Raw genomic sequence first — 19,887 nt, 5'->3', positions numbered from 1 at the left:
GGTCCAGAGCCTACCTGGAATCATTGGGCACAAGGCGGGAATACACCCTGGAGGGGGCGCCAATCCTTCACAGGGCAACACACACACACACACACACACATATACGGACACTTTTGAGTTGCCAATCCACCTACCAACATGTGTTTTTGGACTGTGAGAGGAAACCGGAGCACCCGGAGGAAACCCACGCAGACACAGGGAGAACACAGCACACTCCTCACAGACAGTCACCCGGAGGAAACCCACGCAGACACAGGGAGAACACACCACACTCCTCACAGACAGTCACCAGGAGGAAACCCACGCAGACACAGGGAGAACACACCACACTCCTCACAGACAAGAGTGGGAATCGAAGTCACAACCTCCAGGTCCCTGGAGCTGTGTGACTGCGACACTACCTGCTGCGCCACCGTGCCGCCCTCTCACAAACATAAGAATAAAAAATACACCAATATGACAAAAAAACATAGTGGCTTTCTGGATAATACAATTTGCACATTACTCTAAGAGCTTAATAAAATGGAAAGTTCCACTGACTTACAAAATGCCAAATAGCCATCTTTTTAAAACCCATTTAAATTTCTTTCTGATGGGCTACAGTTGTTGTTCATAGGAGGCTTTTTCCAGAGCAAAGCTGCAGACTACAGTAATGTATTCTACAGTTGGCTGTTTTTTTTTACATCTGTCTGACAGGAAACAGACTTTCTCTTGCAGTTTCTCATTCTGTGCGCTGTGATGACCAAAAAAAGTGATTCAGAGATGGTCAATGATTAGTGATTTAGTCAAGCTGTCACATTTGGTCAAATTAGTTATTTCTTTGCCATTCCCCAGATCCTCTGACCATAGCTGTAATTTTGGCCTGTGAGACTAATATGGGAAATTAATGGGATATTAACCTGACATATTTAAAAATGTTACAAAATGGGTTTTTATGCTGCAAATCTTTGATGACATCGCAAGCTGTAGTCCTTGTGGGTGTGAAGTACCAGAGCACTTCATGTAGCATTCTGCCTCATTAAACACACCTCTTTCAACTCTTCAGCTAATTAGCATTCATGGATTGGATCCAAGCAAAACACTTATGAGGTATGACCCTAACAGACTTCAGTTAGAGATGCTATAGAACCACTGAGGACCTTAATAACCTTTTAGTGCATTGTTGGTAAAGAAATACAGTGTTTCGACCTAACCTTTAACTGGTGCATCGGCATTGTATGATTGCTTACCAAGGATACAAATTAAGACATACTGCTGTACTAAGAACAGAAAAAGCAAGGACAATTACATGCCCAGGGCGGCACGGTGGTGCAACAGGTAGTGTCGCAGTCACACAGCTCCAGGGGCCTGGAGGTTGTGGGTTTGATTCCCACTCTGTTTGATTGTCTGTGAGGAGTGTGGTGTGTTCTCCCTGTGTCTGTGTGGGTTTCCTCCGGATGACTGTCTGTGAGGAGTGTGTTCTCCCTGTGTCTGCGTGGGTTTCCTCCGGGTGACTGTCTGTGAGAAGGGTGGTGTGTTCTCCCTGTGTCTGTGTGGGTTTCCTCCGAGTGACTGTCTGTGAGAAGTGTGGTGTGTTCTTCCTGTGTCTGCGTTGGTTTTCTCCGGGTGACTGTCTGTGAGGAGTGTGTTCTCCCTGTGTCTGCCTGGGTTTCCTCCGGGTGACTGTCTGTGTGAAGTGTGGTGTGTTCTCCCTGTGTCTGCATGGGTTTCCTCCGTGTGACTGTCTGTGAGGAGTGTGGTGTGTTCTCCCTGTGTCTGCGTGGGTTTCATCCGTGTGACTGTCTGTGAGGAGTGTGGTGTGTTCTCCCTGTGTCTGCGTGGGTTTCCTCCGGGTGCTCCGGTTTCCTCCCACAGTCCAATAAAACACATTGGTAGGTGGATTGGCGACTAAAAAGTGTCCATGAGTGTGTGAGTGAATGTGTGTGTGTCTTCGTTGCCCTGTGAAGGACTGGTGCCCCCTCCAGGGTGTATTCCTGCCTTGCGCCCAATGATTCCAGGTAGGCTCTGGACCCACCGTGACCCTGAACTGGATAAGGGTTACAGATAATGAATGAATTTTATGCCCAGTTTTCTCTATGGCGAATGTGTTTTGAAACTGCTGGATTCTGTCCTTTTGAAGTACAGGACAAAAAAGCATATAGTTATCGGCCTACAGCGTTTTAAGGAGCAGCTAAGTTAATGAAAAGAGCAACTTCTGTGGCTCTGCCTAAAAGATCCCTTTTGACAACTTTATTTAGAGTGGGCTCTGTTCTTACACTGAATTCCTGTTGATCTTAGCTGGCTGACTGACATCCTAGATCTGCATTTCGCATTTATGGTGTGATACTCTTGCTCATTAAAAAAACAATAGCCATGAAGCTAAAGGCATAGGTCAATAGGAAGAATTGATATTATATTAAGGTTAGAGGCAGTGTGTGATTTGTATTACTGCTCTGTTTGTGGTATTAGTGCTTTCTTGATATATCTAAGCTCTGTATTAACTGAACTTAAGAGATGGTGGTTTTTAATGTCACCGCACTGGGCTAAAGAACACCAAACAACAACATGCATTAAAAGGCAAAAATAGATGTAACAGTACACTGTATAATGATCTGTCAATACTTTGTGCATGGTTAAAAAGCCTAAATGCCAGGAACACTTATATATTCCCAGAGGAAGCTGAAGATGTCTCACATCAGCAGCAGCATCTTGATAAATGTGAATTTGAAGCATTCAACCATCTGCAGTTTGTGTACTGCTCTCTCTTCTGCTCACTGTCCTTGAACATCTGAACAAGCAGAACTTGTACTTCAGGATGCAATTTATCCTCTATGGCTCTGCCTTCTATAAAGTCGTTCCAACAGCAGTCAGAAAGCTGTACAACTACACCTGCACACACTCTCAGGCAGTCCTGATGTGACCTGCTCTGAGATTCTAGCTTCAGCTGAGTCTGAAATTTTGTGGAGGACAATAAAGAATTGATGTGGGAGCACACATGCCTGCTGCATAATTTATGCACGCACACACTCCTGTCAGACTCAGAGTTTAAAAAGTTGTGTTTGCATATGACACAGTTTTGTGTGTAGTAAAGTGGTTGTGAGTGAATATGAACTCCTGTTCTTTGTCCTCTTCCCTTGTAAGCTTATTAATGAGCATAACTTTATCTTACAATCCAAGAGTATTGAGTATCAAATATCCCTCTGTTCTTTTTCAAGTAGATGCACATTACATTGCCAGAATTATACACTCACCCATGCAGACTGCTTCTCCAACCATTTGAAATAGAATGGGTCACTCTCAGAAGCTCAGTGAATTCCAGTATGGTACCAGTCCAGTTGTGATATTTCCTCTATGCAAAATATTCCATAGTCAGCCATCAGTGGTATTATAACAAAGTGGAAGCAATTGGGAACGACAGCAACTCAGCCACGAAGTGGTAGGCCACATAAAATGAAAGAGCGGGTCAGCGCATATTGCATCTGAGTGCGCAAAGGTCGAGACCTCTTTCTTCAGTCACTACAGATCTCCAAACTTCATGTGCCCTCAGATTAAATAAGTGCATGGACAGCTTCATGGAATGGGTCTGCATGGTCAAGCAGCTGTATCCAGGCCTTACATCACTAATCGACATGCAAAGTGTCGAATGCAGTGGTGTATAGCACACTGCTGCTGGACTCTAAAGCAGTGGAGACGTGTTCTCTGGAGTGACGAATCACACTTCTTCATCTGGCGATCTGAAATACGAGTCTGGGTTTGGCAGTGGCCAGTAGTTTTTCAGGAGCTGGACTCAGCCCTTAGTTCCAGTGAAAGGAACTCCTAATGCTTCAGCATTCCAAGAGATTTTGCACAATTTCATGCTCCCAACTCTGTGGGAACAGTTTGAAGATTGCCACTTCCTGTTCCAACAGGAAGTAGAAGAATGTGCTTCTGGAAGAATGGACAAATTCTGGTAGGCATGCTCCTAAACCTTCCTAGAAGAGATGAAGCTGTTATAGCTACAAAGGGAGGGTCGACATATTTGTGACAGTGCTACCACTGCTCAGCCCTATCCCAGCACTCTCCCTTGGTGTTGGATGGATGTGGATACCTCTATATGTGAGTTTCCCATTTTTGACTAAGCTCATCACAACATATAACCTGCTCAGAAAATGTGAATGACCTTTAATTGTGTCAAGTGAAATAATTCTCTTAAACAAACGTCATATTGTGGATAAGAAAAAGCTTATAAATAATAATAAAAATAAATAAATATATGACTAAAACTATTCACTTTAAAATGTTAAAGAAAGAGTTATATATATATATATACTAGTGTGTGGGTAACGGAATTTGTTTACTGAATGTATTTTTTCTAACCGTAGAGACTGTATCTATTTTTTACTATTGATGAGATTCAAGGAGCTTCCAGTTTTTCCAGTGCAGCAAAATTCTCCTATGAGCTAACAGTGAGGCAAATGATGTAATGTGTAATTGTTTAGAATTACAAAATAGCTACAGTTAAGCCCAAATTTATTTATATCCTTTCAGGTTTGATGTATAGTGAATAACTATTTGAACAATAGGTTTGTTTTTGCTGGGAATGACATTAAAAAATAATCATACATACACTTCCTCACTACTTAGTGGCATTGTTTTGCCATTACGGCAGTCAAAAAGTACTAACAATTTTAGTTAGTTTAAAAAGACTTCACTGAGATTTTGGACCATGCTTCTTTGAGGTCCTGCCACAGTCCAAAACATGGAGGGTAGGTGAATTGGCTTTTCTAATAAATGTCCTGGTGTGTGAGTGAATGTGAGTGAATGGGTGTGTATGTGTGAGTGAATGTGTGTGTGCCCAGATATGGATTGGAGCTCTATCCTGGGTTAAACCCTAGTGATCGATGCAGTCCTCCAGGTGGATGGTCGTTCCTGGTCGAGAGTATGCTGTGCACGTTTGGCTGCTGCTTCTCGCCAGTGTGTGTGTGTGTGTGGATTGAGTGTTCTGAGCGTTCTGAGCATTGTGGATTGTAAAGCATCCTTGGGTGTCGAGAAATGCGCTATATAAGTGTAACGATAGATAGATAGATAGACCACTATGCTTGACCATGGGGATTAATGTTCTCCTTTTGCCAAAAAAAAAGTCCAGTGTTCAAACAAGTTTTCCTCTGATCTAATCACGGAAATGATGACCAAAACTTTGTTCTTTGTCCTGGAAAGCATTTGCAAAAGTAGCTTTTGCGTTCCTGTCTTGGAGTCCTCCTTGGTCAATGTTTATGGAGAGCAGCCTTGTGCTGTGACTGTTGGAGTTACTGCCTTGAGATGTTAATACCAGAACTGCTCAGATAAATCAAGATGGCCTTATTGGAGATACTTGAATTCTTTTTGGCTTCTTGTAATATCATTCTTGCAATCACAGGGGCCACTTTGGCTTTCTACCTCTACCGTTGGGATTTTTTACAGTGTGGAACACCCTGTACCATTGTATTGCACTGTGGCAGCTGGCACTTGAATATTGCATTTTCCTGTCTTGAGAGCAGCCACAGTATGCAAACCAAGAACCTAAATCCTTTGGTTTTATCCATGGCTTGCAGTTGACGTGCAGTCGATTAGAGAAAGAATCAGGTGCTCTCAAAAAGTCAATTTGGGACTAAACCATAACCTGATTCAAGCAAAACCTGACCAAAATCTCATTGGTCAGTAATCTCAGGCAAGGCAAGGCAAGGCATGTTTATTTATAGAGCACTAATCGGACACAATGGCAATTCAAAGTGCTTTACAGAGCAATTAGAGTCCTCTTAGATCAGTTTCATTCATCACTTTAAACTTTATCAATCCTTAGCAGGCACACGATTAATGAGAATGAGCTAAAACAGCAGAATTCTTAGTTTAATCTCAGAACAATTTATTTTTGTTTGCTTAGTGCCATGCATTGTGATAATTACATTTGTACCTGATGCATTTGTAAAGTTATTTTTATGCAAGTTGCAATACTGATGTCACAATAGCTTGTGTCAAAGGCAATTATCAGTTTATTTTAAACATACTCTATTAAGTCATCATGGCTTCATAATAACACATCAGGACAATTATTAATAACAATATATAAATATAATTAAGCTGTTCTTTCTTTTGGGGCGGCACAGTGGCGCAGCAGGTGGTGTCGCAGTCACACAGCTCCAGGGACCTGGAGGTTGTGGGTTCGATTCCCACTCCGGGTGATTGTCTGTGAGGAGTGTGGTGTGTTCTCCCTGTGTCTGCGTGGGTTTCCTCCGGGTGACTGTCTTTGAGGAGTGCGGTGTGTTCTCCCTGTGTCTGTGTGGGTTTCCTCCGGGTGACTGTGAGGAGTGTGGTGTGTTCTCCCTGTGTCTGTGTGGGTTTCCTCCGGGTGACTGTGAGGAGTGTGGTGTGTTCTCCCTGTGTCTTAGTGGGTTTCCTCCGGGTGACTGTCTGTGAGGAGTGTGGTGTGTTCTCCCTGTGTCTGCGTGGGTTTCCTCCGGGTGACTGTCTGTGAGGAGTGTGGTGTGTTCTCCCTGTGTCTGCGTGGGTTTCCTCCAGGTGACTGTCTGTGAGGAGTGTGGTGTGTTCTCCCTGTGTCTGCGTGGGTTTCCTCCGGGTGACTGTCTGTGAGGAGTGTGGTGTGTTCTCCCTGTGTCTGCGTGGGTTTCCTCCGGGTGACTGTCTGTGAGGAGTGTGGTGTGTTCTCCCTGTGTCTGCGTGGGTTTCCTCTGGGTGACTGTCTGTGAGGAGTGTGGTATTTTCTCCCTGTGTCTGCGTGGGTTTCCTCCGGGTGCTCCGGTTTCCACCCACAGTCCAAAAACACATGTTGGTAGGTGGATTGGTGACTCAAAAGTGTCCGTAGGTGTGAGTGATTGTGTGAGTGTGTGTTGCCATGTGAAAGACTGGCGCCCCCTCCAGGGTATATTCCTGCTTTGCGCCCAATGATTCCAGGTAGACTCTGGACCCACCGCAACCCTGAACTGGATAAGTGCTTACAGATAATGAATGAATGAATGTTCTTTCTTTTGTTTGTTTGCAGTGATGCCTTAACCTGCTGTTGTCAGTCAGAAATGCCAGCTATCTTACTCACTCAGTCAATTACCTTGTACTTGAAAGTCCATTTGCTAAGACTGAATTTGGCAAGAAAGCATTTTACTTCAAAACACTCATTTGTGGAATGTGTTTCAGTTATCTGTGTTTAATTCCACTGGATCAGTTCAAGGTTTTAATGGGAAACCGTCTGGCTTATAAGCATGCTTGTTTTTGCTGTTTTGTTTATTTGAAATAAATAGTCTCACAATGATGTATTTCTGTACTGAACGCATGTTTTATGTTTTATGCTAATGCTATGTTCTTTGGAGCCCTGCTGTGAAAATATGTTTTGGTTTCATTTGGTTTCCTATTATAAAGCCTTTAAAACAAAGTAAAACTAGAATAAAGGCACTGTTTGAATGTTTCTCTCTCTCTCTCTCTCTCTCTCTCTCTCTCTCTCTCTCTTTCAGAATCTGAAGTCATCTACAGGAACCGCAATGGTCATGTCATTAGGTTCAACATTCTTACTAATGAAACAGAGATTGTCCTGAAGAACAGCACATTTGTGAGTGAACTTGTTTTCATCTAAACTTTAGAATCAAAACATGCACAGTCAGCAGCCTTATCTTCACACTGCCTTGGGTTCAGGGACACAACAACCCACCTCATCTGAAAGTTTAGATTTACTGGAGCAGAACAATGTTCCTGACACTGTAAAGTGGTATAAAAAGCATATATTACACATGGATCTTCAGATAGAATTATACTGAAACATACGGTTTTTTTTTTTGTTTGTTTTTCAGGTTGCTTTCAAAGCCTCCAAGTACTCAATAAGCCCAGATATGAAGTATGTGCTTTTTGCATATGATGTTAAACAGGTATGTATACATTATACTGCGGTGGGTTTATTAAAATATGAAAATATGAAGCATAATCAACAGGGCAGTGTTTAACTAGGTTTAACAGTTTCTATTGACTTTTTTTGTGTGTGTGATTTGTGATATTTTTTAAATTTAGGAGTCTTCTCTTTCAGTTAAAACGATAGTGGAACTGATAAAAAAAAAATCTTTTGAGAGAGATGGAGAAAGAGTTGGTGGTGGTTGTGGTGGGGAGGGGGGGGGGCTTAGGAGGGAGAGAAAGAAAGAAGGAAAGACACAAGTTAAACTCTTTAGGATTACATGCTTTAATTACTGTAGTGATTAATCTGATAAACACCTCTGTTCATTCAGAAAAACTAGTCAGCTGACAGGCCACAATATTTCTGTAATGCTTTTTAAAGTGTGTGTGTATGTGTGTGTGTGTGTGTGCACTCATAAATCCTTTTGCGGATTTTAAGTTTCTTTTGTTTGAAGTTGGCTTCTGCAGAAAGCTAGATTAGACACTAGACACAGTTCACTCCCTTTATGATTCAATGAGATTCTGAAAGCTGAAAGACTGGTTCAATATCCTCCTATTTAATTTGTTGAATTTGTATTAGAAGGTAAGTGAAAAATGTTTTCATAGTGTCCCACAACCTACTAACAACACTAGGACCCTGTCCTGGAGCTGAGAATATATCACATTGTTGATTGCAATACTTGGTGCTAAAACATTGCAACTGCAGCTGATATCACTCACCTCCACAACAACACATTGCTTGTGTTCAACACCAATTACTGCCATATAATATGTTTGGGGCGGCACGGTGGCGCAGCAGGTAGTGTCGCAGTCACACAGTGACTGTCTGTGAGGAGTGTGGTGTGTTCTCTCTGTGTCTGCGTGGGTTTCCTCTGGGTGACTGTCTGTGAGGAGTGTGGTGTGTTCTCCCTGTATCTGCATGGGTTTCCTCCGGGTGACTGTCTGTGAGGAGTGTGGTGTGTTCTACCTGTGTCTGCGTGGGTTTCCTCCGGGTGACTGTCTGTGAGGAGTGTGGTGTGTTCTCTCTGTGTCTGCGTGGGTTTCCTCTGGGTGACTGTCTGTGAGGAGTGTGGTGTGTTCTCCCTGTATCTGCATGGGTTTCCTCCGGGTGCTCCGGTTTCCTCCCACAGTCCAAAAACACACGTTGGTAGGTGGATTGGCGACTCAAAAGTGTCCGCAGGTGTGAGTGAATGTGTGTGTGTGTGTGTGTGTGTTGCCCTGTGAAGGACTGGCGCCCCCTCCAGGGTTTATTTTTGCCTTGCGTCCAATGATTCCAGGTAGGCTCTGACCCTGAACTGGATAAGCGGTTTCAGATAATGGATGGATGGATGCATAATATGTTTGGTCATTTCGTATGACTGTATATTGCTACCGCACTTATTAGATATTAACACAGTTTAGTTCTATTCGGTAGTTCATTTTACAATCATAGCTGTTGACAGTTATTGCTTGAATCAGGAACTGGAAGGAAAAAAAGCCTGGACTCACTGCCACTTTGTGTGAGTTCAGGGGCTACAGGAAAAGACAATTATAGCATTGTGAGTCGCTGAGATTTCAGCAGGATTTTGAATAGGCTTAATGATAATTCACTCTACACGGTGCAGTAACATTAGTACAAATCAGTACAAATCAGACAGCACAAGGCTTGCCCATCCTCCCTACAGCAGAGTTAGCAGCTATTCAAACCCCACAGTGTATCACATTCACATACGGTAGCAGCATATTTTATCTGGGAAAGTAGAATAATTAGTCAAAGCCAGCCGCACATCCACTGCCATTACTCACTCTCACTCTGTTTCTGCCAGTAAGAGAATCAGTCATCACTCTGTCTCATACTTCTGTTTCTACCTCACTTCCTCTCCTCTCATCCATCTTTCTCTCTCACTTTCTGACTCTTCCTTTCTCCCCTAATCTGCTTCGCATAATTCAGAGAGCAATTCATCTGCTAGAGTAAAAGAACTGTTTTGTTTTTTAATAGCACTTAACCACCCACACAATACTGTCTATCTGTTTCTTCTCTCTCTCTCTCTCTCTCTCTCTCTCTCTCTCTCTCTCTCTCTCTCTCTCTCTCTCTCTCTCTCTCTCTCGCACTCTCATTCTCTTTGTCTTTCTCTCAGCTATTTGCTGTTTATTGTGTGCTCACTTTCTCTGTCTTGCTGTGTACAGTTTTCCTCTTTCTGTCTGTCTCTCTTTCTGTTTTATTGTGTCTCTATGTCGCTGTCTGTCTCTTCTTTCTGTGCTTGTCTGCTTGACTGTCTTTATTGATTGGCTTTATTGTCTTCCTCTCTCTCTCTCTCTCTCTCTCTCTCTCTCTCTCTCTCTCTAGCTCTTTCAGTGGTTGTGTGTATTGTACTGCTGGTATCCAGAGATAAATGTAGCTCTGCTCCCCTGCTAGGATCTGACCTCATGAAGAAGTTGGCGGTCTCTCTGATCTGATCTCACTCAGGAGCTCATATCCAATGTACCCTCTGATCTCAGCTCATGCAGCACCTAGTAGCCAATCATTGAGTGAGGCGGTCTGCTGTAGTCTTGCATAATAGATCATGGGCATTTGTACCACTTCTGTCTGAGTGAATATGTAACTCTGTGTGTGTGTCTGTGTGTATTTGTGTGTGTGTATGTTTTTGTGTGTGTGAGAGACTGATCAAGCTGTGTGCTGCTAGCGGTTTGCTGCCTGTAATACATCTTTACCAAGATGCCGTGAAGCTAGTTGATGCCATTCAAGCTGTTCCCTTTGATTCTTTACCACAGCACTTTCTAAAGCTACACTGCTGCTGCGCTGTACAGTTTTAGAGATTCCCCATCCACAGCAGCAAATCTGATTCAATTCAGCAGCTCATTATGTACCCAAACAAGCTCACTAATACCTGAATCAGGTGTTTGGAGCAGGAAAACACACGTTTTAGTGAATGAAAGGACTTCAAACAAGAGGTGGTGATACTGTAATTATATGTAATATTTATTACAATGTGTTGTACATATTTCTGAGCTTTGATAAGTTGGAACAGACACCACATCCCCTCAAGAACAGGCATGCAATTCTGAAAACAATGACTTTGTTAAATGTTTTATATCTTGTGTGATAAAATGAAACAAAACAGCAGTTATCCCCTCTGTGATGAAACATGCAGTTGGTCAGTGTTTAAAATGATATCCACAATAAACAGAGAAAAGTATATTATAAAGGAGTGTTATATAATATGGGAATCTATTTCTTTCTTGCACAATGACATGTACAGTTTAAAAGATATTTCTGAATGAAATTCTGAATTTAAATCCAAAATATAATACTGTATTTTCTCATCTAACTGCAAACATATAATGCAGTGTTGATTGTGATATGAGGAATAATGCACCCGTCATCCTGTCTATTTTTCTGTATAAATATACAAGCTATTTCCTAATGATCCTCTTTGCCTGACAGTGCTGTTTGTGCACTTCACTGGAATAAGACACAGGCCTCTCCAGTTTTTGTACATTGTCAGACCCCAATCTTATTTTTAATTGCAGGTGTACCGACACTCATTCATAGCTTCTTATATAATCTACAATATTCATACAAGGTAATTTCTGTGCATGCTTTTGCGTACATTTGTATGTGTGTGATATGTGTATATTGTAACTTCTGGAACACAATCTTGTATATTTTTATTGTTTTTCATTTTTGGTACATAATTTGTGTCACTGGCTTCCATTGAAAGTTCTGAAGTTATGGATGTTTTAATTCTTCCTTAAAGCTACTTCCTGGAAATAATATGTTTTGTTCTGACAGCGATATTTTTGTGTTGTTACAGAGAGGTGTGGGAACTGGACCCTCCAGAGGTCCTTAACTCCAGGTTGCAGCATGCTGCATGGGGCGTGCAGGGACAGCAGCTGGTAAGGGATAAAAAAGAAATATGAAATGTGGTCTTTGTTAAATTCACTGCCTAATTATGGTATTCACTGAAATTCTTCATTTCCCTGAATGTGCAGGAGATGCCTAATAAATGAATGCCTTCAAAATTCTGTAAGAGGAAGTCAAATTTATTTGTAGTTGTGTCTGCTGAAAAAAGCCGTGAGACATGCTTTTACCTTCAGGCTCTAGCTCATAAGTTTCTCTGGAGATGTTCTGGCATCTGTACTGTCTGGTATTTTTTTACCCTGTGAGTTACTTTTTAATATGAGGCAATTTGTGTGCCCTGCAGGAAGCCAGAGCTGCAAAGATGATATCTGAGCTTTGCTACAGTATATTAGTATGACCTTCAGATTGAAAAGCAGTGTGTATTCAATACTTCTGTCTTCCAAGGGTTTCTTGGCTGTGGTCCTGGGAGTCCACTGCTCTGCACAGTGCTTTTAATACTGGGCTTGCTAATCAGTTGATGAGTTAATACAGGTGAGTTCTAGCATGGAGAATGCAGCATCCTGCAGAGCAGTGGGTCCACAGGACAGGAGGAGAAGCAGCATGGGCACTGATGCTCAGCTTCTATAATGCTAATCTATCTTTTCTGTTGCAGGTGTATATCTTTGAGAATAATATATATTATCAGTCAGACGTGAAGAGTATCTCACTCAGATTAACTTCATCGGGGAAGGAAGGTGTTGTGTATAACGGCATCGCAGACTGGCTCTATGAGGGTATGAACACTTTTACTATTCTCATATGAAGGCGGTTTTAATCTATTTGAGAAATGGCTACAATACTATGCAGGGATTTATTGCTACATTTACTGCTACCCCAAGCATGGCTAGTATATTTCTAATGTTGTTAGACATGATGGCTTGCCAATGTACATAGCGTTGCTGACCATGTACGTGAACGAAATAACATGATTTTTTGATTATGATTAAAGCTAATTTCCGTATTTGACACAGCCTAGCATTCTTTCAGTACTCAGCCACCTTATATAAATATCTATACACTTTTACATAGCAGACGACTAATTAGCTGTTGTATTATCTACTTGGCTAAGCATAGTTCCACACTACCGCCAACTGCAGCACCTTTTTACAGTTCAATTATTGCTTACTGTGTTCAAAAGGGTAAATTACACCTACATACGCTTTTTATAACAACCTCCCTGCATAAACGATCGTGAACAATTATTGCGGTAGACATTATTTGCAAACTTAGATGTTAATTGACAAAATATGAAGGGTATGTAATTTCTCATGTTTTTCGTTTTTGTGTTTAGTGTCATGACAAAAAGAGTAAGCCACGTTGATTTGCTGAAAGTAGGACCTAGCTCACATTATATAAAGTGAACTAAAGTGAAATAAAGTGTGAATCTTGTGGCCTTGGCCATTTTTAGCTTTTATGTTGTGTCACATCATCAGCATTACGTCACTATGATGTACAGTAAACCGCAATGTCAATTGTTGAACTGCTTTGTCGTTTCATCAAATATCAAATATTAAATTAGATGGATTGCCTGTTTATCCCAAACATTGATTAAAAATGAATTAGATCAGTTTGAGTGCTCTGAAACTGTGTTCTCACTCTCTGTGTTTGTCTGTCTGTCTTTCTGTCTGTCTCTCTCTCTCTCTGTGTGTAAGTGTGTGCTTGCATGTGTGAAAGTTTATGCATTGATGTTCAGAAATTAAATTGTGGAGATGAGTCTGTTCACAGAGATAATACTGATTTAGATCCAGCTAACACACACACACACACACACGCGCTCACAAAAAAGTGATAATGAAGGGCCTAATCAAAATGCCATTCACCTCATCATCACATCAGATCATCTAATTATACGGGCATCAGTCATTTACAATGGGCATCATACTTCTGTTTGTGTGTGTGTGTGTGTGTGTGTGTATGTATGTGTGTGTGTGTGAAGAGGAAATTTTGCATACACATGTGGCTCACTGGTGGTCTCCTGACGGTGAGCGACTGGCGTTCCTGGTGCTGAACGACAGCCTGGTGCCCAACATGGTACTGCCCACATTTACAGGAGCCACATACCCCAAAGGCAAGCAGTATCCGTACCCAAAGGTAAATCACACATAGACACACACCAGCAGTAAATATTGACAGCAACTATACAACAGAAATTTAAATTACACTGAAAAAAGAAATGACTGGAATTTGACCTGATTCCAGTGTGTAAATAATCACACAACACACTACCAATTTTATAAGTGTCTGTATCTGAAGGTATGTGAAATGTCTCTATGTACATAGTAGTCATGGCTGACATAGGGCAATGCACCTAGCAATAATTGAAGTTATGTAATAACCTAATTTTGGGAGTAGGACCACGCCCAAACTCCTCCCCTTAGCCTTATATATACCCTGCGAACTCATGTAATTTCAGTGTCGGACAAACTCGCTCCTACCTCCACAAGGTCTCCATCCCTTATATGCATTCTGTAGCCACCCTGAACACCTCTCCAAAAACATCTGAGTTCACCTCCCATCTTCAGCCTTAACGGGCGTGGTCTGTACTAGCAAATCTGCTAATAACTAACCAAAAGTAATAAATATATAATAATTTGCCATAAACTTCAGCTTTAATTTGTTATCATTAAAAACACTTTAATGGATTAGTCAGTGTGTGGGGTATATTTGGGAACAAGAAATGCTCCATTGATAAGCGAGATTGATGTGTTTATATATTTATAATAATTTTCTGTCAAGTTATTACCACCTTTGTGTCACAACCTCGTCCTGTCATGTCTGTTTTCCCCGCCATGTGCTCTCTCAGCACATGGCTCTGTTTGTTGTTGTCCATGTCTCCGCCCATGTCCCGCCTTTCTTCCTCCCCCTCGTTATCTGTCTCAGGTGCGTCTCGTCTCTGTTTAGTATTTAAGTTCCCTTGTGTCACTTCCGTTTGTCAGTCATTTGTATTGTTGTTTCATGGTTTCCAAGTCTGTCTGTCTTAGATTTGTTTCTTGTCGTTTCCACCGTCATTGTAGCAAGTCTGTCTGTTTCTGTTATTCTTTGTTTCGGTTTGTTTCCTTGTCTCTTTCATCTGTTACTCGTTTTGTTTTTACCCAAGTCAGTCTGTCTCTGTTTTGTTATAGTTTGCGTTAATAAAGTTCACTGTGTTTAGCGTGTGCCTCCGTCAGTCCGCCCCCCGCGATCCTGACACTTTGCTATCAGTATTTTCGTTTTTATAGTCCCTTAATTATTTAAAACCTGTAAAAGTTAAAAGAAGTAGAATTCTAAAGCTCTTATATATTAAAATCTGCGTCCAAACGGGCTTTATTTTTCAAATGACATTTATGAAAATCTTTTAAATCGTAGCACCTTTGTTCCTGAATATTACAGTTGATAACATAGTGTCAGTTTTTCTGCTTCAAATAACATTTATAGCTGTTAAAATTACACACTCACTAATGCTAGAACATTTCTCTTGGAAACCAGCCAGATGTCCCTATCATATCAGAAGTTTAATGTTCCCTTTCATTGTGAACACACACACACACACACACACACTCACGCTTTAAAAGCCTGATGCATAACTCGCTGCAGATTAAAAGTGTTTCTAGTGTAATCAGACATAATTGTCAGGTTTCGTTGGCGCTGTTCTGTGTAATTGTGTGTATTGCTGTGTTTGAAGGCAGGTCAGCCCAACCCCATGGTCAAACTCTTTGTAGTGAATCTTTACGGACCAACACACACTCTGGAACTCACGCCTCCTGATGGGCTTAAACTCAGGTGTGTGTACTTAAACTTGCAAATTGATCAAAGACCTGCTTAGAGAAAGTGAAAATAAATCCCAATGTATCATCTAGACTGTGTAGCTTTCTCTACCCCCCCACCCCCTCCCCTATTTCTCCTTCACGCCCTCTCATTTTCTTTCTAATGTCAGTCCCATTCAGTTCAATACAGAACTATTACAAGGTCTCAAAGAGTACTGTGTATTATGGAGTACAGAAAATTACAGCAAAGAAGAGAAGAGAATAATTAGAAACTGTAAGACATTTTACTGTCCTTGATATTGCCATGATAGGAAAACATGTGCCTGTTCGATACCCAGTAGCAGACATGACTGGGTACAGAAGCATCTATGTCTAAGGATTATATGTATTTGCTCTTGCTATGAATAAATGAGTACATTGCTTGTTTCTTAATATTAGAAATACTGTAAAATGAACACTTTAGCCAAGAATATTTGTGTGTGATGCTAAATTTGAGGTCCTTGCCTGTTCCTTGGTTTTGGTTCTCTTGTTTTGCTGCGGTGTTATAACTCCTGTCTATATATGTGTTTATTTTTAGGGAGCATTATGTGGTGATGGTGAAGTGGATAAGTAAGACTAAGACTGCCGTCAGGTGGTTGAATCGAGCTCAGAACATTTCCATCCTGACTGTGTGTGATTCCACCACTGGAGCCTGCATCAAGGTTTCTATAAAAGCACATATAAACAGGCACACTTTATATATTTATACAGTGCTTAGTGAATGTAGCTTTAAGAGCCTAGCCAAAGGCTACAGTTATTCATATTTCATATGTTCATATTTTTTAATCTTTCCCTAACACACAAACACACAGACACACACATCACCTTTTCTTTTACTAATATTAAAATATTAATTTGAGGGTGACAATATGTTTGTGTGATTTAGAGACATGAGGAGACTTCAGAACTCTGGCTCTCCAAGCAGGTGAGATATTTCTCTCTCTCTCTCTCTCTCTCTCTCTTTCTCTCTCTCTCTCTCTCTCTCTCTTTCACTCTCTCACACACTCTCTTGAATTTCTATAAATTAGCAACCTTGTGGAAAGAGTGTTACTGTTGGAGAGCTCTTCAGTTAAGAGGTATTCAGGCGCCGTAGTACGTAAGCACCTTGGGGTTATGTTTTACTGTTGTGTATTTTTGTCTCTTTGCAGAACCAGGAGCCTTTCTTCTCACAAGATGGCAGCCGCTTCTTCCTGGCTGTCCCAGTAAAGCAGGGTGGCCGTGGAGAGTTCCACCACATCGCTATGTTCACCTCCCAGGTAAATACCTCACTGCTTTTCCCTGAGTAATGAACGTTATCTGCTTCTCTACTCCAGGCATTACTTTGAGTTCTGATGTTAAGTGAAGTAATCTTGCACTGACGTTGTATTAAAATGTATTCTAGTTTTGCACTGAATCAAACTGGGAATGCCAGTGTGACTCAAAAGGCAGAGGTAGCAAACATGACTTAATTCTCTTTTGTGACTGTAACTGATTTTAGTTTGTTTGAATATTTGGCTATTTTTAATCAAGTCATTGGTATATTCAACTACTAGCAAGACCTCACTCAATCACACAGTCGCTCTAACAATGCAGGAGCCTGACACATTCCAAGCTAAGCACTGTTTTTTGTTTAATTCTTTGTTTGGTTTGGTTTTTATTTTCATTTATGTTTGGACAGCTCAGCATGATTTGAGGAGAATGCTAACTGAATCAGTTTTAATCTGCCCTTCCCTGAATGTAGCCACGTTTTAATTTGTAAGTTTATGTATCATTTGAGGTTCGGACCAATAATTTGTAAGTAAAATTAATAACAGATTGGATATTTTTCTGTGTTTAATACAATGTATGGGGTGGCATGGTGGTGCAGCAGGTAGTGTCGCAGTCACACAGCTCCAGGGGCTTGGAGATTGTGGGTTTGATTCCCGCTCCGGGTGACTGTCTGTGAGGAGTGTGGTGTGTTCTCCCTGTGTCTGTGTGGGTTTCCTCCGGGTGATTGTCTGTGAGGAGTGTGGTGTGTTCTCCCTGTGTCCGCGTTGGTTTCCTCCGGGTGTCTGTCTGTGAGGAGTATGGTGTGTTCTCCCTGTGTCTGCGTGGGTTTCCTCCGGGTGACTGTCTGTAAGGAGAGTGGTGTGTTCTCCCTGTGTCCGCGTGGGTTTCCTCCAGGTGACTGTCTGTGAGGAGTGTGGTTTGTTCTCCCCGTGTCTGCGTGGGTTTCCTCCGGGTGACTGTCTGTGAGGAGTGTGGTGTGTTCTCCCTGTGTCTGTGTGGGTTTCCTCCGGGTGCTCCGGTTTCCTCCCACAGTCCAAAAACACACGTTGCAGGTGGATTGGCGACTCAAAAGTATCCATAGGTGTGAGTGTGTGAGTGAATGTGTGTGTGTGTGTGTGTTGTCCTGTGAAGGACTGGCGCCCCCTCCAGGGTGTATTCCCGCCTTGCACCCAATGATTCCAGGTAGGCTCTGAACCCACCACGACCCTGAATTGGATAACAAGTTACAGATAATGAATGAATAATACAATGGATATCAAATGGCTTTTTTCATTCATTCATTCATTCATTATCTGTAACCCTTATCCAATTCAGGGTCGCGGTGGGTTCATAGCCTACCTGGAATCATTGGGTGCAAGGCGGGAATACACCCTGGAGGGGGCGCCAGTCCTTCACAGGGCAACACACACACACACATTCACACACACACACACACACACATTCACTCACACACTCACACCTACGGACATTTTTGAGTCGCCAAGCCACCTACCAACGTGTGTTTTTGGACTGTGGGAGGAAACCGGAGCACCCGGAGGAAACCCACACGGCCACAGGGAGAACACACCACACTCCTCACAGATAGTCACCCGGAGCGTGAATCGAACCCACAACTTCAAGGCCCCTGGAGCTGTGTGACTGCGACACCTGCTGAAACACCGTGCCGCCCCAAATGGCTTTTTTGCATTTTATTTTTGGTAGTAGTGTTGTTTCGGAATTTGGTGGATTACAATTCAGGTTTAAACTTAAGTTACATTTTGGTTGAGATCGGTGCAGACACTGGTTCAGTTCAAGCCTCCAGGTATAGTACAGTTGTCACAGAAGGGGATTTATGTTGGTATGTTCATGTGGTTTAGATATTTATTTCATAAAATCCAGCACAGCTCTAAAGACTGATGTTGCTCTCTGTTGATCACTCTGAAAGTATTTGCTCTAAAGGTGACTTCTCTTTGAATATGCAAGTGTGTATGACTGAGACGACCTCTTCTTAAGTAGGCCTATGTTTTTTATATTTTTAGCAGTGACCTCATGTGAAGGATAATGAGTGTGGTTGGAGTGAGTGTTGTAGTAAAAGCTTAATTTTCTCACATTATAATCCTGATTATGTAAGTGTCCCATTGACAACTTCACTTTTTATCGTCCAGACATTAGCTACATAGATAAGTTCAAATATAGATTAGTGTCACAATCTTAATTATAATTATAATATTATAATTTAAATATTTGAACAGTGCATCATTATACCCAATAGCTGACTATGGAAAGCATTATTAATCACTTGATTTCTGAAAGTTTTTCTTAAGAGACATATTTTAATTGACATTTTTCTGTGATGCATTGTTTTCCTAAAAGATTCCTAAAAGATTTTTTTTCATGTAATAAAACAAATCATAATGATGCATAATGATTTAGATGTATCAGAGATTCTCTGCTAAATATGTTTCGGACATATGTGGACATGCTCTGTGGGGTATAACCTGGTTCATTCTGGGACTATTTTTAATCATATGTGAGTTGTATTTTATAGAAAAAAATGTATAAATAATGAATGAAAAAAGAAACAAAACAAAATGAGAGACTCAAGAAAACTTATTTAATAGCGTGGTTGCAGTGGGTGTCCTTTTTAATTGGTCTGTGTTCATTGTATGTTAATAATAAAAATTAATTGCTAGCTTTGTATCAAAATATTTGCCAGTTAATAAATGGTAAATTAAAAAGTGGCCAAAATTAAGGGTGTTGTGAGTCTAAAAGGAAATTTCATAAGACAAGAGCTGGATTTACCAGTGTATATTATATATGATAAAATATATATTATTTATTTAGCGTAAGCTGAATCATGATTAAACAATTATGTAGTAAAATTAATGCAAAATCAAAGACTATGAAGCAAGTTGTAAAGTTGAAAGAAAGTTGCTGACTTATGACTTATAATTATGGCTGCAAATGTAGCAAAGAAAAAACAATATTGTTATTTTAACCTCTATATATTGCTGAGACATTCTGTGTGAATGAGATTTGAACAGAAAATGGAATCTTATTCACTGCACGAACAAGTGTTTTTGGCTGTTATATAATAAAACAAATCTTAATACA

The 19,887-nt window shown here is 41.1% G+C and overlaps 1 protein-coding gene across 3 annotated transcripts in view; it reads left to right on the top strand.

The window, feature by feature from the left end:
• The window catches only part of LOC136710593 (inactive dipeptidyl peptidase 10-like), a 111,592-nt gene that overhangs the window by 77,348 nt on the left and 14,357 nt on the right, over positions 1-19,887 (top strand). For 2 of the 3 annotated variants that reach the window (XM_066686248.1, XM_066686250.1), the window contains exons 4-13: positions 7,458-7,552; positions 7,791-7,865; positions 11,395-11,447; positions 11,679-11,760; positions 12,378-12,498; positions 13,701-13,855; positions 15,426-15,523; positions 16,085-16,208; positions 16,433-16,471; positions 16,695-16,802. In XM_066686248.1, the coding sequence (XP_066542345.1) occupies positions 7,458-7,552; positions 7,791-7,865; positions 11,395-11,447; positions 11,679-11,760; positions 12,378-12,498; positions 13,701-13,855; positions 15,426-15,523; positions 16,085-16,208; positions 16,433-16,471; positions 16,695-16,802 (950 nt within the window). Of the gene's footprint in view, positions 1-3,979; positions 4,075-7,457; positions 7,553-7,790; positions 7,866-11,394; positions 11,448-11,678; positions 11,761-12,377; positions 12,499-13,700; positions 13,856-15,425; positions 15,524-16,084; positions 16,209-16,432; positions 16,472-16,694; positions 16,803-19,887 lie in introns of those variants that run through there. The other variant, XM_066686251.1, reaches the window with a different exon arrangement.

The sequence above is a fragment of the Hoplias malabaricus genome, chromosome 12 (genome assembly GCF_029633855.1).
Source record: "Hoplias malabaricus isolate fHopMal1 chromosome 12, fHopMal1.hap1, whole genome shotgun sequence".
Classification (NCBI taxonomy): Eukaryota; Metazoa; Chordata; class Actinopteri; order Characiformes; family Erythrinidae; genus Hoplias; species Hoplias malabaricus.
This window is presented reverse-complemented; position numbering and strand designations above follow the sequence as displayed.